The sequence below is a fragment of the Tasmannia lanceolata genome, unplaced genomic scaffold, assembly GCF_043159265.1.
Source record: "Tasmannia lanceolata isolate RefF3 unplaced genomic scaffold, GAP_Taslan_0.1 ptg000020l, whole genome shotgun sequence".
In the NCBI taxonomy this organism is placed as follows: domain Eukaryota; kingdom Viridiplantae; phylum Streptophyta; class Magnoliopsida; order Canellales; family Winteraceae; genus Tasmannia; species Tasmannia lanceolata.
Genome location: NW_027518697.1, coordinates 23,649,239 through 23,667,521, shown reverse-complemented (window position 1 = coordinate 23,667,521; position 18,283 = coordinate 23,649,239). Strand labels below are relative to the sequence as shown.

Sequence of the window (18,283 nt, the reverse complement as noted above, 5' to 3'; positions counted from 1 at the left end):
TTGGGATCAATTCATTTGTTCATGTTTCTTGCAAATTTTTTACATAAAAAATGCAGAAACAATGAGTTGGCATGTATGTGACAACTATAGCAACCTATATTGAGCTAAAGAATCCCTTATTAGTCCTTTTTGTCTTAACACATGCCAAATCATAACAAAAATGTGTATTGGAAGGTTGAATGAAAAAACAAAACTAATTATTTTACTTTGCACGATTCATCAATGACTCTAACACTATTTCAATTTGCACGTCCCCCCAATAACTATATGGAATCATTCGTATGTGTTTAACTTCTTATCCAATAATTATTTTCCTCTTCTGATGGTTTCCTAATTTGATTACAAATGGTGTATATTTCTGTTACGCTCTTATGATAGTTTTCTGATTTGAATACAAATGATGCGTATTTTGGCTTCTCATCAATAATTGCCACCCGCTGATGCAAGGCATCCCTTGGCATTCTTTACATCGGCCCGTAATGGCTCAGTAGCATGGAATCTCCATTGCAAGTAGCGATCGTTAGTGTCCCTATAAGTGGAGGAACTTGAGAGTGCATCCCCTTGCTGAAACAAACAATTTCAATTGGAGAACCTCAAGATTTTGAAGCAAATTTTGCATAGTGTTCGTGCATGTCCAAGATTAAATTGAAAAGTCATTCTCTTCTTCTTCATCCTTGCTGGCAGTAACCATCATGCCCAGATCAAGAATTTTAGGAAAACATCAAAGACAAGCTTCTAGTTTAGTCGTGTGGCAAGGCTTGATGTGGAGATGACTTTCGTGTAGGCGGCTTTGCAAATCTTCATATTTTCTTAAATGCGTAAGTCATGTGCCTTTAGTTATTATTTCCCATTTAAAGATCCAGAAGAAGACACAACATTTGCTCGGAATTTGGGAAGAATCTCTAGGGCAAGTAGCAACCATTGGTATCCCTATAAGTGGACGAACTTGAGAGCCAAACTTTGGCAACCCGTGAGCATTTGCAATTCGTCCCCATCTTCTCCTACATTACCCCTCTAGTGGTAGTTTCTGATTTGATTATAGACAGTGCACGTTTTGGCTTTTCAATCCAAAATTTATCATCTTGTGATAGTTTATTGATTTGATTACATATGATGTACATTTTGGCTTCGTATGCCATTTCCAAGTTCTTCTTTGATATGATGTTGTGTTTGTAGTTTACTTTTGTGTAGTGGATATGGATAATTCCAGCTCGCTTCCAAACAATGCTAAAAAGATCATTCACATTCAAGTAAAGGTGGACTGGGTTGATGAATATTAAATGTTATTAAGATATTAGCACAGAAGGCTGCATTAGGTAATAAAGTAGATGAGACATTCAAGCTTAATGCTTATAACAACATGGGGAATCAAATGACCGCCTTTTTTTAGAAAGGAAATATGGTTAGAACAAATTCAAAATAGGATGTGGATGATCAAAAAGCAATATTTGATAGTAAGAGAGTTGCTCGGGAATATTGGGTTTGGTTTGGATCCATTGTTGAAAACTGTCACAACTGATGAGGCCATATGGAATGATTACATTGAGGTAAGAATTTAGATTTTTTTTAATGTCATAAAAGATTTATTTTTCTTACAATAGTTCTATAAATGTACATGCCCACTCAGAAGCCAAGGATTATAAACGCAAGATGAATGACCTATTTGATGAGACGTCTATTGCTGTGAGAAAGGATCAACCCTAAGGTACTTGGGCGAAGAGTGAGGTTAACCATGATGCTGGAGAACATATAATTGGTATAGTTGGATGCCCTTGTAGTCCCGCATTTAAGGCAGGAGTGTCCTCGTCCAAGTGGAAGAAATGCGCTATTAGTGTGAGAATATCAAGTCGACGTGGAAAGAGTTCTCGAGCAAATGAAGACATAATTGCTGTGATGATGGTTGTCGCACAAAATATAGAGAAATTAACTAAGGAGTAAAATTTGTGGTAGAATCTTAATGCATGACAGAAGCTAGATTGTGCGAAAAACAAAATATTTTGATTTCCACCAACTCAACCAAGATCCTAGGTACTAGATTCATATTGGCGATGAATTGAAACAATAAAAACTTACAAGATGATCTTCCTTTCTTGAAGAATGTTGCTTGATCTACTCCCCGCCAGGTGTGCTCGGCGTTTCTTAAACCCAAACTCCTCCGAAGGCTGAAATAGTGGCTTCTAAAGCTTGCAAGGATGAAGGAGCTTGAAGAATAACCCACGATTTAAGACTTGAGTTTTCATATTTCTATAGGATTTGAGAACTGCTTTTGAATTTGTGACTCTCAAAAGCCCTTCCATTTTGGAAAATGACCATGGAATTGATTTAAGGGATTTCCAATCAACAGATTGATTTTTAATTAATTATCAGTTTAGATTCCTCATATGCTTGTTTTCTTTAGCACTTGATTATTATTCTCTATATGATCTAAGCATTTGCATGTCCTGATTATTGTACTACAACTCATTATAGCTGGATAAACAAATTGCAAAATGCCCATGGTATAATTGCTTCCATTAAAGAAAACAAGGGACAATGAACAAAAAATAGGCTCAAAAGAAGATTTTATTACAAACTTATTAGGTTGCAAAAGATTTCAGGTTTACAATGACTTCTCATGTACATTTATTCAAGTGCCTTTCACTTTTTAAATTGAGTATCTCTCACCTCCTCTTGCTATCTTGATGACAGTTCTTCTCCTTTGCTTTGACCTTAGAAGATCCGCCACTGCATATTTTTGCATGACCATCTCAGCTATAGGCCATAATAGAAACACATGAAGGAGTCATATGCTTTCTTTAATTCTTTCCCCTGGTGCAGCTAGGCCATCCTATACTTGAACCAGAAACCTCGCCCGTGAAGCAAATCACCGCACCTTCTCGCCCACAACTGGCCCAAAAGGGAAGGACCTTTCAATTATCTATGGGGGTAGGAAAATCATGATTGGTAGGCCCGGAGGGCTATTAGCTTAGTTGTAGAGCTCGCCCCAAATAATTGTGTTATTTTGCCTGGGCTGTGAGGGCTCTTAGACACATGGATAGATCGTCAACGCAGGAGGCGCATGAAGTGGAATCTCGTGGAAATGCTATGGAATAAGGTTTGTCCCTATTCAAGTGGATTCCATAACAATTGGGACTTTTTCACCGTCCATTTTCTTCAATTAATGTTTTAATCACTAGTCACTATGAGTTTAGTGCATGTACCTATGTATATACTATATGTACGTATTTGTATATAAATGTAGAGGAAGTGAGCTCAAATCCCCGTGAAAAGCAAAAACAGTGGAAAATGACAAAATTGTTGGTTAGTTTCACTTTCGTCTTTATTTTCCAAACGAAGTCTCGTTTTGCTAGCAACCATTGTTAACAAAATAGAAACATCAATAGTCATCAAATTCCATACGTGCCACCATAAAGTCAATGTATCATCACGATAAAAAGTCACATCATTAAACACGGTGGTTTACTACAATCAATATCCATTAATGGTCACCATTGTCGACATGCCTAAAATATATAGAACAATCAATAGTCTATTTAAAGGGAGAAAATCCATGATTGATCCATCACAATACTCTTGACTCCTCTCCTCTACATCACTCATTCCCACTCTATCTCTATTTTGAAACCTTAAAATTAGGAGATAGGGTATTTCTCTTATGACATAAAAAAGAATATCACACCGTTTCACCTTGTAAAATTTCAAAAACTAATCCCAACTGTAACTTATTTTTTACACCCAAACCGGACATTTTATTTTACAACATAAAATTATGAGATTGGATTGGGCCCTCTCGACTAAACCGCGTAGCACTTCTTTTTTATAAAGCCCTAAATAGTCTCTCCATCTCTCTACCAATCCCTTTGGTCCTTATATAAGAACTAAACCTAGGGTTTCTTGTGTCTCCGCATCTTAAGAGAGCACCTACGGGGAGAGGACATGGTTTCTATCGCAGGTACATTCCTCATGTCGTAATTTTGAATCCGATAATATGTTGGGTGCTCACAATCGGTCGTTGCGATCTAAAACAAGCAGGGCCTTTGGATTTTGTGAATTGATTTTGAGTTCAAAACAATTTATTGGACTAAAAATTGCATTGTTTGTTGTCTTGAATTTTAAAAACCGATCGGGCCCTTAATTTTGAGTCCAATAATAGGTTTTGAGGCTCACAACTGGTTGACACAATCTCCAACGAACAGGCACTTAATTTTGAGTCTAATAATCAGTTTTTGACTCACAATCGATTCTAGAATCCAAACCAAACAATGCCTTAGTCTGGGTAGAATAATCAGTTTCGAATCAAAAATCAATTCTCAAACAATTCAATCGACAGATGTCACCTCATTGTACTATAACATACTTGTTGTCACCTTTAATTGATCTGAGCCGTCCATTCTCAATATCCACGTGCAGACTATACCTTACACATAACCAAAATAAATACGAAAGGAAGAAACGCAAAACCAGTTTCCCGGCAACAGCACACGAGCAGAGAACCCTAGAAAGAAAAAAAAGAGTCTTAGAGAGAGAGAGAGATGGAATCGCCCGAGTCGGAATACATTTCTTCCCCAGAGAGGGATCCAAAGCGATCCTCATCGACATCCGTACACCGAGGTGAGAACGAGCCAGACTCAGTTCTTCTCTTTTTCTTAACATTATCTCTTTTTCCTTAGAGAAGATTAATGCCTGCTATAAGATCTTGCCCTAACACAAATTTTACTCCTTTTATTTTTTCTTTATCTGCCCTGTTTGGATTGCAGGAATTTTGTGGAAAAGTTTGGAAAGGAAAAATATTTCTAAAATTTCTTACTTGTTTTACACATGAAAAGAGATAACTTGAACCGATCCTATTCTAATTTTACTTAGAGGGACCTTCAATTTATGATAATATCAGTATAAATTTATGTCATTTCCATCTAAACAGTGAAGAGAAAAAGAATCTCCTAGAAAAAAATTCCGTCAGAAATGTTTTTTCATGCAATCCAAACAGGGCATTTTGACCTAAAGTTGGAATAGTTTTTTGAATCATTCTACTTTTGATTCGGTATTTAAAAAATCTTGTGTAATTGTTACATTGTTCGCTGTTACGAGCACTTGATCTGATGCTGTTGGGAATTTGGTCTTTGGAAAATCATTAATTTGTTTAGGGAGATGTTATCAGCACAGCCATGTTTTAATATTTGCACAAACCCAGCTTGTCTTTTCTTTTTTAATTGGCTCGTGAGTCGTGAGAGCATTTTTGGGAAATGTAATAACTTTTTGACAGATCCTTAAATACTAAAAGACAAGATGGGTTATTGAAAATATCAAAATATGGTTGTGCTGATATCATTTCCGTTTGTTTATTGATCTGATTATTGGATCTTATTACGAACCTGATTCGGTTCGTAACGTGATTGCTCTTCTTAGAGGGAAGATCGGCCTCTTGATCCACTTCGAGGGAAGGATCAGTCCTCCTTTGTGCAGAAGCACAATTTCTACAATCATTTATTCCTTAATGAAATAGAAGATTACAACTTATTTATAACCCATAGATCATATGCAACTTTCCTACTTAATAAGAATTATACCCAAATCTACTTCCTAATTAAATAATAGCTTGCTATTCTAAGAGTAGCCAATATGCTAAGAGTCCTATCAAATCTCTCTCCTATTGAATATAGATAAGTACTAAAAATATTGCTAGCAACCACATTAATATCAAAAGCCAATTTAGATATTGCTAAATCCTAAGTGGGACCCATCTTGGTATGTATCAGATTTGTTGGCATTTGGATGGAGGATTGGAAGTGTACCATTTTTTTAATGGTATGCAGTGTTTTTATTTCAAGTAAAGAGAAAACTGAGATTCCCCGATTTTCAAGGAATTTTGTGATGGAATTTGAGATGTGGTTTCTTTAGCTTGGCATATAAGGGCTTGCTTGTGAAATCTGACTATGTGATTTATGTGCGAGTTTTATTAGGTGATGCAAAAAAAAGTCGCCTCTGTGTTGGTAAGCTCGTGGCTAGATGAGTATACACATGTATATACTGTTCTGTATGGTAGCTTGTGGTAAATGATCAACTTTGCTAGCATGTGTTCATATGTAGTTCTTTATGTGCACCTTTTCTTCTCATATAGCCAGTAGGTGATGCGTAGAATGAGGTGGAATTACATTTCTTGAGAAGGTAATGTGACGGAAGTGTGTTTCTGGAACAATATAGATTCTAGAGCATTAGTTCCCCTCGTTTTCTTTGTTGGGTAGTGTTTTTTGGGTTGGGGGAGGGGTTGGTTGAGTTGTTTTGAACTTTTTATTCTAGAGTCCGAGGACTTAGACCGGGTATCCTTTTCCAAGGTGGATTGGAGAAGATTCATGACCTTGATGAGTGTAATTTTTAGACTACATTATGAATATATATATATATATATATATATATATATATATATATATATATATATTTCTTTATATATATATTTGTAGAAGATGTAATAAGTGAATCTTAGCTCGTGTTGGGCTTCATCTGTAGTTCGAGAGAAATTAGTCAAAGGCCGCCTCTTTCTTCTTTTCTCTTTGCTGTAGTTGGCAAAGTGTTGGGTATCTTACTTACATGGGCAAAAGAGGGCCTAATTGAGGGACTCAAGAGAAATGGAGAATAGATCCATTGCTACTGTTTCTCATTTGCAATTCATGGGTGATTTATTGGTTTTTGGTAATGAGAGTGGAGATCCTGTATCCACTCGTTGAACTATCTTAAGGTGGTTTTAAGTGGTTTTTCTTTTTTATACTGAGCTTGGAGAAAGTTTTGGCGTGGGTTGTTAATGTACCGGATGAGAATTGAAATTTTGCAGGAGGTTGACCATCTTCCAATTACATAATGTGGGCTCCTTCCTGTTGTTGGCATGATAGCCACAAAGATGTTTATCAAGAATTTATCAGTGACATTTTACGTCCATATCATTGTTTAAAAACGCGGATGTGACGCGGAATGTGGACAAGAAAAATCCTTGCCAACTCGGCGCGAACGCAGCCAAGAACACAGTTGACGCGGTCAACGCGGTCATAACTCGGGAGAGTCGGAGGGGTTTTTATTGACTCTACAGGGCAAAATGCGGAATGGGGATGTGTGCGACGCGGAACGTGGCCAAAAAAAATCCTCGTCGACTCGGGCGAGTTCCTTGTCTTGTCAAGGAGTTTTTAAACACTGGTCCATATATCGGTTTATTGTCTAAAAATAAATAACTATATTAACATGTTTATTTAATCATGATACATTACCAATTTCAATAGAAACTTATCTTACTAATTTTTGATTAAGAAAGTCTTTATATCACAGTATATTGGGGATAAGATAAGCCTTCACAATGATTTTTATTTTTATTTTTAAAATCAAATTAGTGTGTTTATCTCCATGGGAGATGATATCGGCACCTCCTTGTTTTGGTAATTCTATGTAGGGGTGAAAATTGGGCCAGGTTTACTCAGGTAGGGTGTACCCAAGTAAAGCCTAAGTCTAAAATTTTAAACTCATAGGTCCAACCGAATCCAATACAAGGTGGGCACAAGAAACTCTACCCAAACCCAGCCCAAGTCAAAATTGACCAACCATTCAGGTACCCAACCCAACCCAAGAAATGAATACGAGGGAGGCAAGAAGGTTCTTTATTTTGCATTTTTTTTAATTGGCTGTTGATAGCTTTCTATGATTTGTAATGACCTTGAAAGGCTGAAACAAGTTTAGAATAAAAAGAAGAGTGTTATTATTTGTTAGAGAGGATAAGGAAGAGGAGGAGGAGTGAGGAAGAAGATGGCGAGTCTCCACTTGGGAGCTCCTCATGTAATATGATATATATAGGATCCCACATTAGGGTTACATGTACAAAGGCAACAATACCCTTCAACATACATGTAAAGACCAAACTACCTTTCAACACTCCCCCTCAAGCTGGATTGCATATACCATACAACTCTAGCTTGTTACAAAGAAAGCTACACTACCCTTCAACACCAAAAATAACTATAATACACATACACACTCCAGCTTGTGACAACACTCCCCCTCAAAGAAAGCTACAATACCCTTCAACACCAAAAATAACTATTATACCAATACACACTCCAACCAATCCCTCACTGTTGTGTGCGGTCAGGGTTCAGCAAACCCATACACACTCCAGCTTGTGACAATACTCCCCCTCAAGCTGGTGTGGTGGATACATAGTGAAAAGCATAACAAAAAAGGCAACAGAGTACAACAGCCACCAGAACATGGTCACGGGCAAGTACAACGACGATATCAACGGTCACCAAAAACAACGCTCTCCCCCTGAATCAACACGACGACGAGAGCGATAACCACATAGCCACCCCCTGAATTAGAGCAATGGCCTCTCCATACCAACAACGATCGAACGGAGGCGTCGCAGCAGGGAAACAACAACGAATCATCAACGATCGAACAGAGGCGTCGCAACAGGGAAACAACAACGAACAATCAACAAATAAGCATCCCAAAGGGGCGCACAACCATCAACGACGAAATACTATGAGGAGGCATCAACTAGATATTACATCGTCAATAGAAGAAGAAGAAGAACAACCACCAGAAAGGTGAGGAACCAACAACCAACCAACAAACAAGGCGATAGAAAATCAGCTTGTTACAACAATGATCAACAACCAACCAACAAGGCGCTCAACAAAGGGGCGCACGACAACCAACCAACGATGACCAAACAACACGTCTTCTGATGAAACAACCAATAGGGAGCACTACAATCAACTAACGCGCCAAACAACATGTCACCTGGGCAAATAACAACAAGGTCGAAAGCAACACAAACTTTTTGGCATATAGCTACAAACAACAAGGCTGAAAGCAACGCTAACGAACGAGCATATAGCCACAAACAACAACAAGGACGAAAGCAACGCTAACGACAGGGCATATAGCCATAGACAACGACAAGGTGGATTGCAATGCAAACCACATTGAATGTGTAAAACTACGCAAGGCAACTACACACGTGTATCGCAAAGCGAGTCCACCAGCAATACCAAGCGTGGAAGGGACACACCAACAACGCGAAGAACCAACCAACAGCCAACCACAACAACGATGATCCCAACCGCGATCAGCCCAACCAACCAATCACAACCAACCAAAACAAAGATGATCACAAACCAACAACCAACCAAACAACCCTTTTCCACCAACAAACTAACAACCAACCAACCAACCAACCAAACAACCCTTTTCCACCAACAAACTAACAACCAACCAACCAACCAACAAACCACCAACAAAAAGTGGCGCACCTACGTCAACCAGGAGCCGCCAACGACACAACACTCCATCCAAGGAACTACATTAGGCTTAATGCCTTCAACTTGAAGCGGAAAGAAGAATTTCAAGGCACTACATCTCTCTCAAACATTTCATCAAACAGTTGGCATGCACCTTTGAGATCAACATAAACGCCATAAACCACAACAAATATAGAGATAACAAATATTAGGGTGAAGTGGAAGGGGAGGGGGTTTCAAAACATAAGGAAAGGAGTTTAGGTAACTAGAAAGATCCCAACAAGGGTCTTCGGGTTAGAGATTTAGGGACTTAGAAAAGAAATGTGGATTTGGGAAAAGGTGGGATGAATGGACAAAAGTGGATTTTTTGTTTTTGTTTTTGTTTTTGTTTTTGTTTCCGTTTGTTTTTGAAATTGGGTGGATGCATTTACAAATGGTATTTTTACAAAAGGGAAGGGAAATTTGGGATTTACATTGGGAATGGATTTTTTTCAGAGATGGCAGAGTGAGTTAGGGTTTTGGGATTAGGGATTTGGGGTTTTGAATGGAGATTTAGGGTTTGGGGATTTGGAAAAGGGTTATGGATTTGGATTTGGGGATGGAAAAGGGAGAAGAAACCAATATAAGTTCCTTACGGAAGGATTATGGTTGGGGATTCAGGATTTGAGGTTGTGGATGGAGATTTGAGGTTTGGGTGGAGGGAGAATCCAAAGATGGAGGATAAAAGGAGGAATTTACGGCAAAAAGGGAGTGGAGGCGTGGATGGAAATTTGTTGAGTGAGGGCTTGGTGGATGGAGGGCTTACGGCAAATAAAAAGAAGAAGGGGGTTTGTACGACAAGATTAAAGGAGAGAGATACGCGCTGGGTTTACGGAAAAAAGGGGGTAGGATGAGTGGTTTACGCACAGAGAGCGAGGGAGGGTTAGTGCAAATGCTGGGGGGGGGGTGTTGCACCACGTGGGGGAGGTGGTTACTGGGTCCCACAAAGGGGGCGTGAGTAAATTGGAGCCGCGAGTAGGGTCGTCGGGATTGGGTTAGGGTTTGCCGAGAGAGAGAGAGAGAGAGAGAGAGAGAGAGAGAGAGAGAGAGAGAGAGAGAGAGAGAGAGAGAGAGAGAGAGAGAGAGAGAGAGAGAGACTCTTCTTCCTTATTTTATTTTTTTATTTTTTTTGTTTTTTGGGGATCGGATTTGGTGCTCTGATACCATGTTAGATAGGATAAGGAAGAGAAGGAGAAGAGTGAGGGAAAAGATGGTGAGTCTCCACTCGGGAGCTCCTCTTGTAATTTGATATATATAGGAGCCCACATTAGGGTTACATGTACAAAGACAACAATACCCTTCAATATACATGTAAGGAGCAAAATACCTTTCAACATTATTGACATGTGCAAATGTCATCCCTTATCGTTGTATATTGTAATATATCAGCTATCTGTCAGAAACAATTGGTATCCCTTCCAAAGTGCTTTGAGTTTTGTTGTTGATGTAGTGTCAAAAGGAATTGGCTTTGTGGACGAAGAGTTGTTTAGTCATCTGATGGGAGGAAAACCTTCAACAAAGTTACTCTTGCAAATCTCCAGTTTAACAAAGTGATGTGTTATTTCAAATTTGTAGTAAACAGCTTCTAGGGATCTCCCTAATGGTGTAGGTTTAGGGTGTTTAATGGTCTTTGCGTATAAAGATTGACTTTAGTTGGGCATAGCTAATGCATGACATGCCTTCAGCCTTTTGTTCGAGTCCTCTTTATGCAACATGGATAAAAACAGCTTTCTCTAGGCACCTGTGGTCCCACCATAATATGGTAGTTCTCAAATCCCTCCAATCCTTCTGAACCGCTGATCTACTTCTATTCACCTAGGTGGGGGACTGCCCCATTTTAGCATGCCTAACCCCTGACCTATTACCTATCGTGCGCTACATCCTTCCAGATTCTCTGCCCCTGTTCTCCTTTGATGCCATATTAATGTTCAATATACTACCTATTTGTTGTAGTTTGATTCTTCACTTAGCTCACTGTGTTGAGGCATTCTGGTGGTAACTTTACTTTTGATAGGTAAGCTGGGGAATGTTGTTTTAATACGTTTATTGACATATATCTTTTGAATAGCAATAGTTGATATTCGGAATTTTGATGTTAGTTAATCCTAATTTTCTCACATTGTACATTGACTTGTTTTAATATTTAATTTGTTCAAATGGGTGTACCTGTTGAATCATATTGCCCTTGTCTTTTAGATTTTTTTTCAAATTTTTTTGAATTACTCTAACAGTTCATTTTCTCTTGCCTGTCTTTTTTTTGTAAATATCTCTGAGAGAGAGATTCAAGCTTGTCTCTATGTCTCTAAATCTGGGTTATCTAATGGTATCTTGTTCAGATGATAAAGAGAAGCCTGCATACATTAGGTTCCTTGTATCAAATGCAGCAGCTGGGTCTGTCATTGGAAAAGGTGGCTCAAAAATTACAGAATTGCAGTCGCAGTCTGGAGCTCGCATCCAATTGTCTCGTAATCATGAATTTTTTCCAGGAACATCTGATAGGATAATCATGGTCACCGGAGCATTTGATGAAGTAATTATGGCAACGAACCTTATCCTTACAAAATTGCTTAGCGAGGTACTTTTTGTAATTAGCTTTTATTTTGTATCTGTGTGTGAATAGTTTGTTTTTTCTATAATATGCATTAAATCTTGCTGTTTTATTGTATTTGGAAGGCGAATGTTGAAGATGGTGATGATGTTGACCCTAGATCAAAAGTGAGGCTCATTGTTCCAAATAGCTCTTGTGGGGGCATAATTGGGAAGGGAGGATCTACCATAAAGTAAAGTTTTGTTTACTGCATTATCTTTTAAATACTTAGTGGCCGTGGGAATTTTTTCATCCTAATTTGATACTATTATGATTTAACAAAGGCTTTTGGTATTTGTACTTCTCCCTCAATTTCAGGAGGACATATAATGTACTTTTCTTCTCCCTCAATTTCAGGAGTACACACATTTTCCTCATTTATCATCTATGTTATTGGGTTTGGAGGAAGTTTGTGGTTATAGGCATGTTAGTCGTTCAGTTTGCTGAGGTGGTATGACGACTTCAATAGGACTATCTATTGAATTAATTGGAGTAAATTAATTTTTAGGCATAAAAGCAAATGCACAATGGTATCTCTCTCAAAAACTTCCATGGTAGTGTTTATGGAAGTTCTAAATCCCAACTCAAGTGTAAGCCTCCTCTAAATGGTTTTGATTTTTACTGTCCCATTGGGATTCATGAATGATTTTAGTTGGCAATTGCAATGTGAATAGACAACCAACAAGTGTTTTCTTCTATTTGGAACTGATTCTTTTATGCTTCAAAGATTGAAACCCCTTGCACTTGTGAAGAAAACAAAATAGTAGTGACAAAAAATTGTATCTCTCTTTGGAGAATAGGCCAACAACTTCTAATAACCATAAGATCTTAGATGGTTTTGGTTGATTGCTGATGTTTCCAGTGATGCTGAGCTTAGTTTCAAAACTCCCCCGCATCATCATGGACTACACTGAGTAAACTCCTGGTGCAAACCGCATGGTCCCCTGAGTAGACTCCTTGTGCAAACTTGATGCAGATCGTAGGTCTAATGAATGAATGAATTGAGAACAGAGATTCTCCCCTATCCTTCTTCTTCTTCCCTTTCTCTTCTTCTCCTATTTCTCCCCTCTAGTTTCTTGTCTTCCCTTCCCCTTCTTCTTCTCTTTTCCCCTCTATCTTCTATTTCCCTTCCCCGGATCACATCAAAACCTGAGGGTTCGCGGTTGATTCTGAAGACTCTAGGAGCTCAATGGGCAATACACTTCACCCATAGTTGTCGAACTCTTACGAGTCGTACGAGTCATCTCTTGAGCCGAGTTGAGTCGTTGGGCTTTCGAGTCGAGTCACATGAGCGACTCGCTCTTGTTGAAGACTCTTACGGGTCGTCTGGTGACTCTTACGAGTCGCTGCGAATCTAGTCGAAAAAATAAGACTCTTACGAGTCAAGTCCAGTTGCTGGGCCTGGGCTTTCTTGTTTTGATGGTTGAAAACTTGGAAGTTGGAACTTAAAACTTAATTATTATTATTTTTTAATGGTAGGCAATTACATTAAATGCGAAAAAAACCGAGGGAGCCTATACAAATAAAGAGAAAGAAAAAGAAAGATAAGAGCTAGCCCCATGGGAAGGGTCAAGGAGGAACGGAGTCAAATAGCTCAACTCTCTCCTTAGAGACGCTATCTCTAGCTAAACGTTCTGCCACACCATTAGCTAACCGCCTAACATGATGGAAAGAAATCGATGCATCCCCTGCCCTGTCTTGGATCCCTTGAAGAAAGAGGCAAATATCCAAGGGAAGGAATGAGAGCCGCTATGCCACCTTATCACAATGAGCGAATCTCTTCTACCACTACCTTATTCAAATCTTCATTTTCAAGATACCTTATTCCTTGATGGATCATCTAATCCTTGGTAGAGACGATGGGGTCTTCGCATGTACTCAACAAAGATTTAGCAAACATGATGCCTATAATCCTCACTGCTACAAACTACAAGAGCAACTCAACTTGGTTTATTATCTACACCACCATACCATGACTATTTGACACATCTTCCTCAGACTTCTCATGTTCTAGAGTCTATTGTCTGTTCACGTTTATGCACCCTGAATCTATGAGCTGTCAGATATGTGGCCAACATAATCACAACATCTATTTCTACTATATGTACGATTCCGAGTACCAACACTTCCTCTGACAACTTACACATCAGGTGAGAGATCTCTCTTTCGTCTGCATCATAAGCTTCTTGGATGGTTGACTCGGGTGCCACACATCACTTGTCTGGTGACTTACGTAGAATATCTTTCCTTGTCCCTTATATTTTTTTTGGATGGTAAAATATCATTAATGAGAAATAAAAGGAGCAGCATACAAAGCTCAATCTACTGAGAAGGTCAACTGAAGCGAGGCAATACAAGAACAGACGAACAGTAGAGAAAAACTCAACAAAATAGACCCTCAAGGGGGAAGAAAATCGAAAAGCTCCAACTTTTGCATCCCCACCCCATCTCTAGCAAGTCTGTCTGACTCGCCATTCACAGTCCTTGTCCCTTGTTCCATTTCATCAATTACAATTAGGTGATGTGTCTTTATATCAATGAACTCCCAGAAGGTTCTAGGGGAAATGGTTCTAAATGTCTGCCGAAACTGACACAAAATGGTTGACATGTTTTCGTTTCCATCCCCACTGAAATGAAATCCTTCGGTTAAGGTGTATAGATTTCGGTACTGTTTCGGTCATATCAATCAAATCACTACCACTGTAATATGTAAATTATAGAGCTATTATCGATATGTCAAAATTTGGACCAAGTTTATGGAAAAGCTTGGGTTTTCATATTTTTGCTTGGTAAGTGCTTATTTTATGTTTTTTGAATGATGTGCTTATTTTATTTTATTTCTTGTTTCTTACGTTTCAACGACCTGGGATTGGCTATAACTCTCACCTGAATCCACCCGTTGAGAGGCTAAAATCTAAATGCATCAACTAATTGTTAATTTGATGCATTTGCAGTTGGATTAGTGCACAAATTTTTATTTTTTCATGAATTTATGGTTATGCAAAATTAGGAAAACTATATTTTGAATAAAGATTAATCATATGCACGCCACTTCTAATTTTATAATATGCGAGTTATTCTTGCCCGATATACTGATTAACGGAGTTATTTTTGTATTAAAAATTAATTATTTTATTTATTTTTGTTAAAATCCCTCTAAATTCCATGATTTTATTGTACTCCATTTTACTGTACTTTATTTATAGAATTAATGATTGTAGTGGGGTTTTCCTGATATTGTTTTTATTTGAAGCATTTGTATGTCAATGTGGTTGTATACATTTTAAGTTTAGAATGAACCTTACTGTCCATGCTTGCGCGACATGTATTTATTTTGTTAAATTATTATGGATGCTTGTCTTGCTTATGTGATGATTTCTAAGTTTGTATTTGTGCTTATTCTACATTTTCTTAAGTTTCATATTAAATTTCTATCATTTGCATGCTTTTTTATAAACTTCTATGAGCTTACAGGTTTTTCATTGAAATCTATGATCGTAATCGGCAATGTTTTTATTTCTGTGGTGAACTACATGCATACCGAAACCAACATTTAAAACCTTAGAGAGGAGTACCCCAGTTCTCAACCCGTACAGGTGTGGCTCTTTGGCTTAAAGTCTTGGGTTTGCTCCCCAGAGACGAGAGTTCGAATCCCCCTGGGCTTACCCGATGCGTGTGGTTTACGGGCGATTGCGTGCATCCGGAGGGAATTAGTCCCACTCTACAAAGTGGCGTGGGGGACACCCTACGTCATAAAAATAAAAAAATAAAAAAATGAGAGATATAGTTTAACCAACATTTAAAACTTTGGAGAGGAGTCCCGATGTCTAAAGTATATGGTAGATATAGAGGGAGTTCCAATCTCGATTCAAGTAGCTTGCTATCATAGATTCATAGTCATTCGATTAACCGACTTGGTGAAAAGGTTAGGGAATTTCACGGAAAAGGTGGAGTCGCCACACCATCTATCCAACAAGAAAATGATGTCTTCCCCATTGCCTACAAACTAGGAGTTGTTATTGTAGAAAGGGGAGAATTCATTTTTCGTAGGTCTTCAGATGTTGGAGCCTCCCGTCCATTTACCCAACCAAAGATTACCACCTTCCAATTGATATTAATCTCAAAGAAAAAAAACTAAATAAAATCATTCGAAAAAAGAATAAAAAAACTTCACTAAAAGAAGAAAAACTACAACAATAAAAAATCTTGTTGTTCTAAAGACAAAAACAAAAGAGAAGGCTAAATATCTTGCGTAAATTGTCAATGAATACCATCTTTATTATTTACAGAATAATTAGCCAAGTGATTTGCTAATAATTTCCTTGATGATGATCATGCGAGTAAAGTTTTCGTTGTAAGCTCGTACTGAATAATGTATAGTTGATACCAATTGGAGAAACAGCATGGAGAATCCAAACCTTCTTTCATCAATTGATTACTAAAGAAGATCCAATTTCAATCCAAACTTTGGAAGGTTTAGTGTCTCGAGAAATGTTATATCAGTCCACACGGGTCTAACTTTGTTCTCGCTAGTCCACATATGTTTAGTGTCTCGAGAAGTTTCAGTCCAAACTTCTTTCACCAATATGGTTTCAATCCAAACTTCTTTAACCAATATGGTTTGGAAATAAAAAAGATGCAACAATAAAACGCTGATTTATTCTCATTGTTCTCACTACCTTTTTTTTTCCACAATAAAGTTCGTTACTGATATAAAACAAAAAATGATACTGAACAAGGCCTTTTTTAATCTTAGCATCCATTTCCCATATGTTTTCTTCATCAAGTCTTGCAAAATATGACTTATGGAATATTTTGATAAATATTTTACTATCGAACAACTTTCAACTTGCACAATTTTCAAAGTTCTGCTTTGAGGAAATTCAATTTGTTACTTACTTTAAATTTAACAATGATGAAATTGTGCTGTTCTTGACGCCCCTGCCCTGATTTTTAGCTTTGTAAGAATAAAAAATGAATTCAAGAAAAAGATTAATCTATCGAGCATGCATTTCATTTTTGATATTGATACAGTGATACTCTTGGAAGCTGAGACAATTTGGAATTTTTTATATTTACTTTAGAGTGTGTGCTGTTATTGGCGCCCCTGCCCCGATTTTTAGCTTTGTAGGAATAAAAAATGAATTCAAGAAAAAGATTAATCTATTGAGCATGCATTTCATTTTTGATATTAACTCTTGGAAGCTAAAGACTAGTTGGAATTTTTTATATTTACTTTAAAGTGTGTAATCACATTTAGCTATTTATTGACAACTAATGATATCTAGGTCATGCATTTGATCAGGTCATTTATTGAGGAATCTCAAGCTGGCATCAAGATATCCCCTCAAGATCATAATTATGTTGGATTGAATGATAGGCTTGTGACATTGACAGGTTCTTTAAAGGAACAAATGCAAGCAATCATTTTGATTTTGTCAAAGTTAGAAGAAGATGCTCATTACTCACAATCTATCAATGCTCCATTTTCATACGCAGGTGTGGCTTAATCCAGTATTTTCATCGAATCTATCAATTTTTCTGCTACTACTAGACAAGTGTACACTTTATGTACTTAAGCATGCTATGTTTGCTTGATTTTTACAATTCAATATTTTTTACGATTCAAAAAAACAAAATGCTTGCTTTAATTTTTGTATGCCTTGTTTTTAACCTTTTTGCATTATGTACCTGAAGATTTTGATGGATATTTTTTTCTTTTGGTCACGATGTTAGGATTTCAATGTGGTTTTCAGTAGCTATCTCTGCCTTATATAGTACATTATTTCTAGGGAACAATGTGAGTGTAGGCAGTCCATCTGTAATTCATTGCATGTTTGGGAAGGTGCTGAATATTGGCATAGAGGTCTATCTATTTTTCACTATTCAGATGTGTACATGATCATAATTCTGTCCAGTTGCCTCATGGAAGTTCTCTTTGTAGCTTCTAAAATTGATGTGAAGAGAGATTAATGCGTGATCATGTCCTTTTTTTGAATGATGGAAAATTGCGTGATCATGGTTTTAAATTTCCCCGATAGTTCCCCGAAATGAGCGAAATATTTCCATTTCCATCTCTACCGAAATGAAATCTCAATGAATTCCTTTCACATCCTTATTTCCATCGAAATTCCCGAAATTCGACCGAAATGGTCGGAATGACAAAAATAAAATAAAATAAAGTGGAAAGATGTGATTTACATTGTATAAAGCTATTTTTTCTCAAAAACAAAAAATTCTTGCCCAAATCTGCTGTAAATAAAAAAAAATAGCAAATCAAAGAAACATTTTTCCTCCTAATTCTATGTGGTATTGACATAGAGTTGGGGTCCTTGGATGGGAGACTGGTCATTGTACTTTCTTATATTTCATTAAT

At 37.5% G+C, this 18,283-nt stretch overlaps 1 protein-coding gene across 5 annotated transcripts in view; it reads left to right on the top strand.

Moving 5' to 3' along the window:
- The first annotated feature begins 4,451 nt into the window (after positions 1-4,451).
- The window catches only part of BTR1L (binding to TOMV RNA 1L (long form)), a 69,016-nt gene continuing 55,184 nt past the window's right edge, over positions 4,452-18,283 (top strand). For 3 of the 5 annotated variants that reach the window (XM_077365210.1, XM_077365206.1, XM_077365209.1), the window contains exons 1-4: positions 4,454-4,611; positions 11,657-11,895; positions 11,994-12,100; positions 17,213-17,406. In XM_077365210.1, the coding sequence (XP_077221325.1) occupies positions 4,533-4,611; positions 11,657-11,895; positions 11,994-12,100; positions 17,213-17,406 (619 nt within the window). In that variant the 5' untranslated portion in view covers positions 4,454-4,532. Of the gene's footprint in view, positions 4,612-11,656; positions 11,896-11,993; positions 12,101-17,212; positions 17,407-18,283 lie in introns of all 5 variants that reach the window. The other 2 variants (XM_077365208.1, XM_077365207.1) reach the window with 2 other exon arrangements.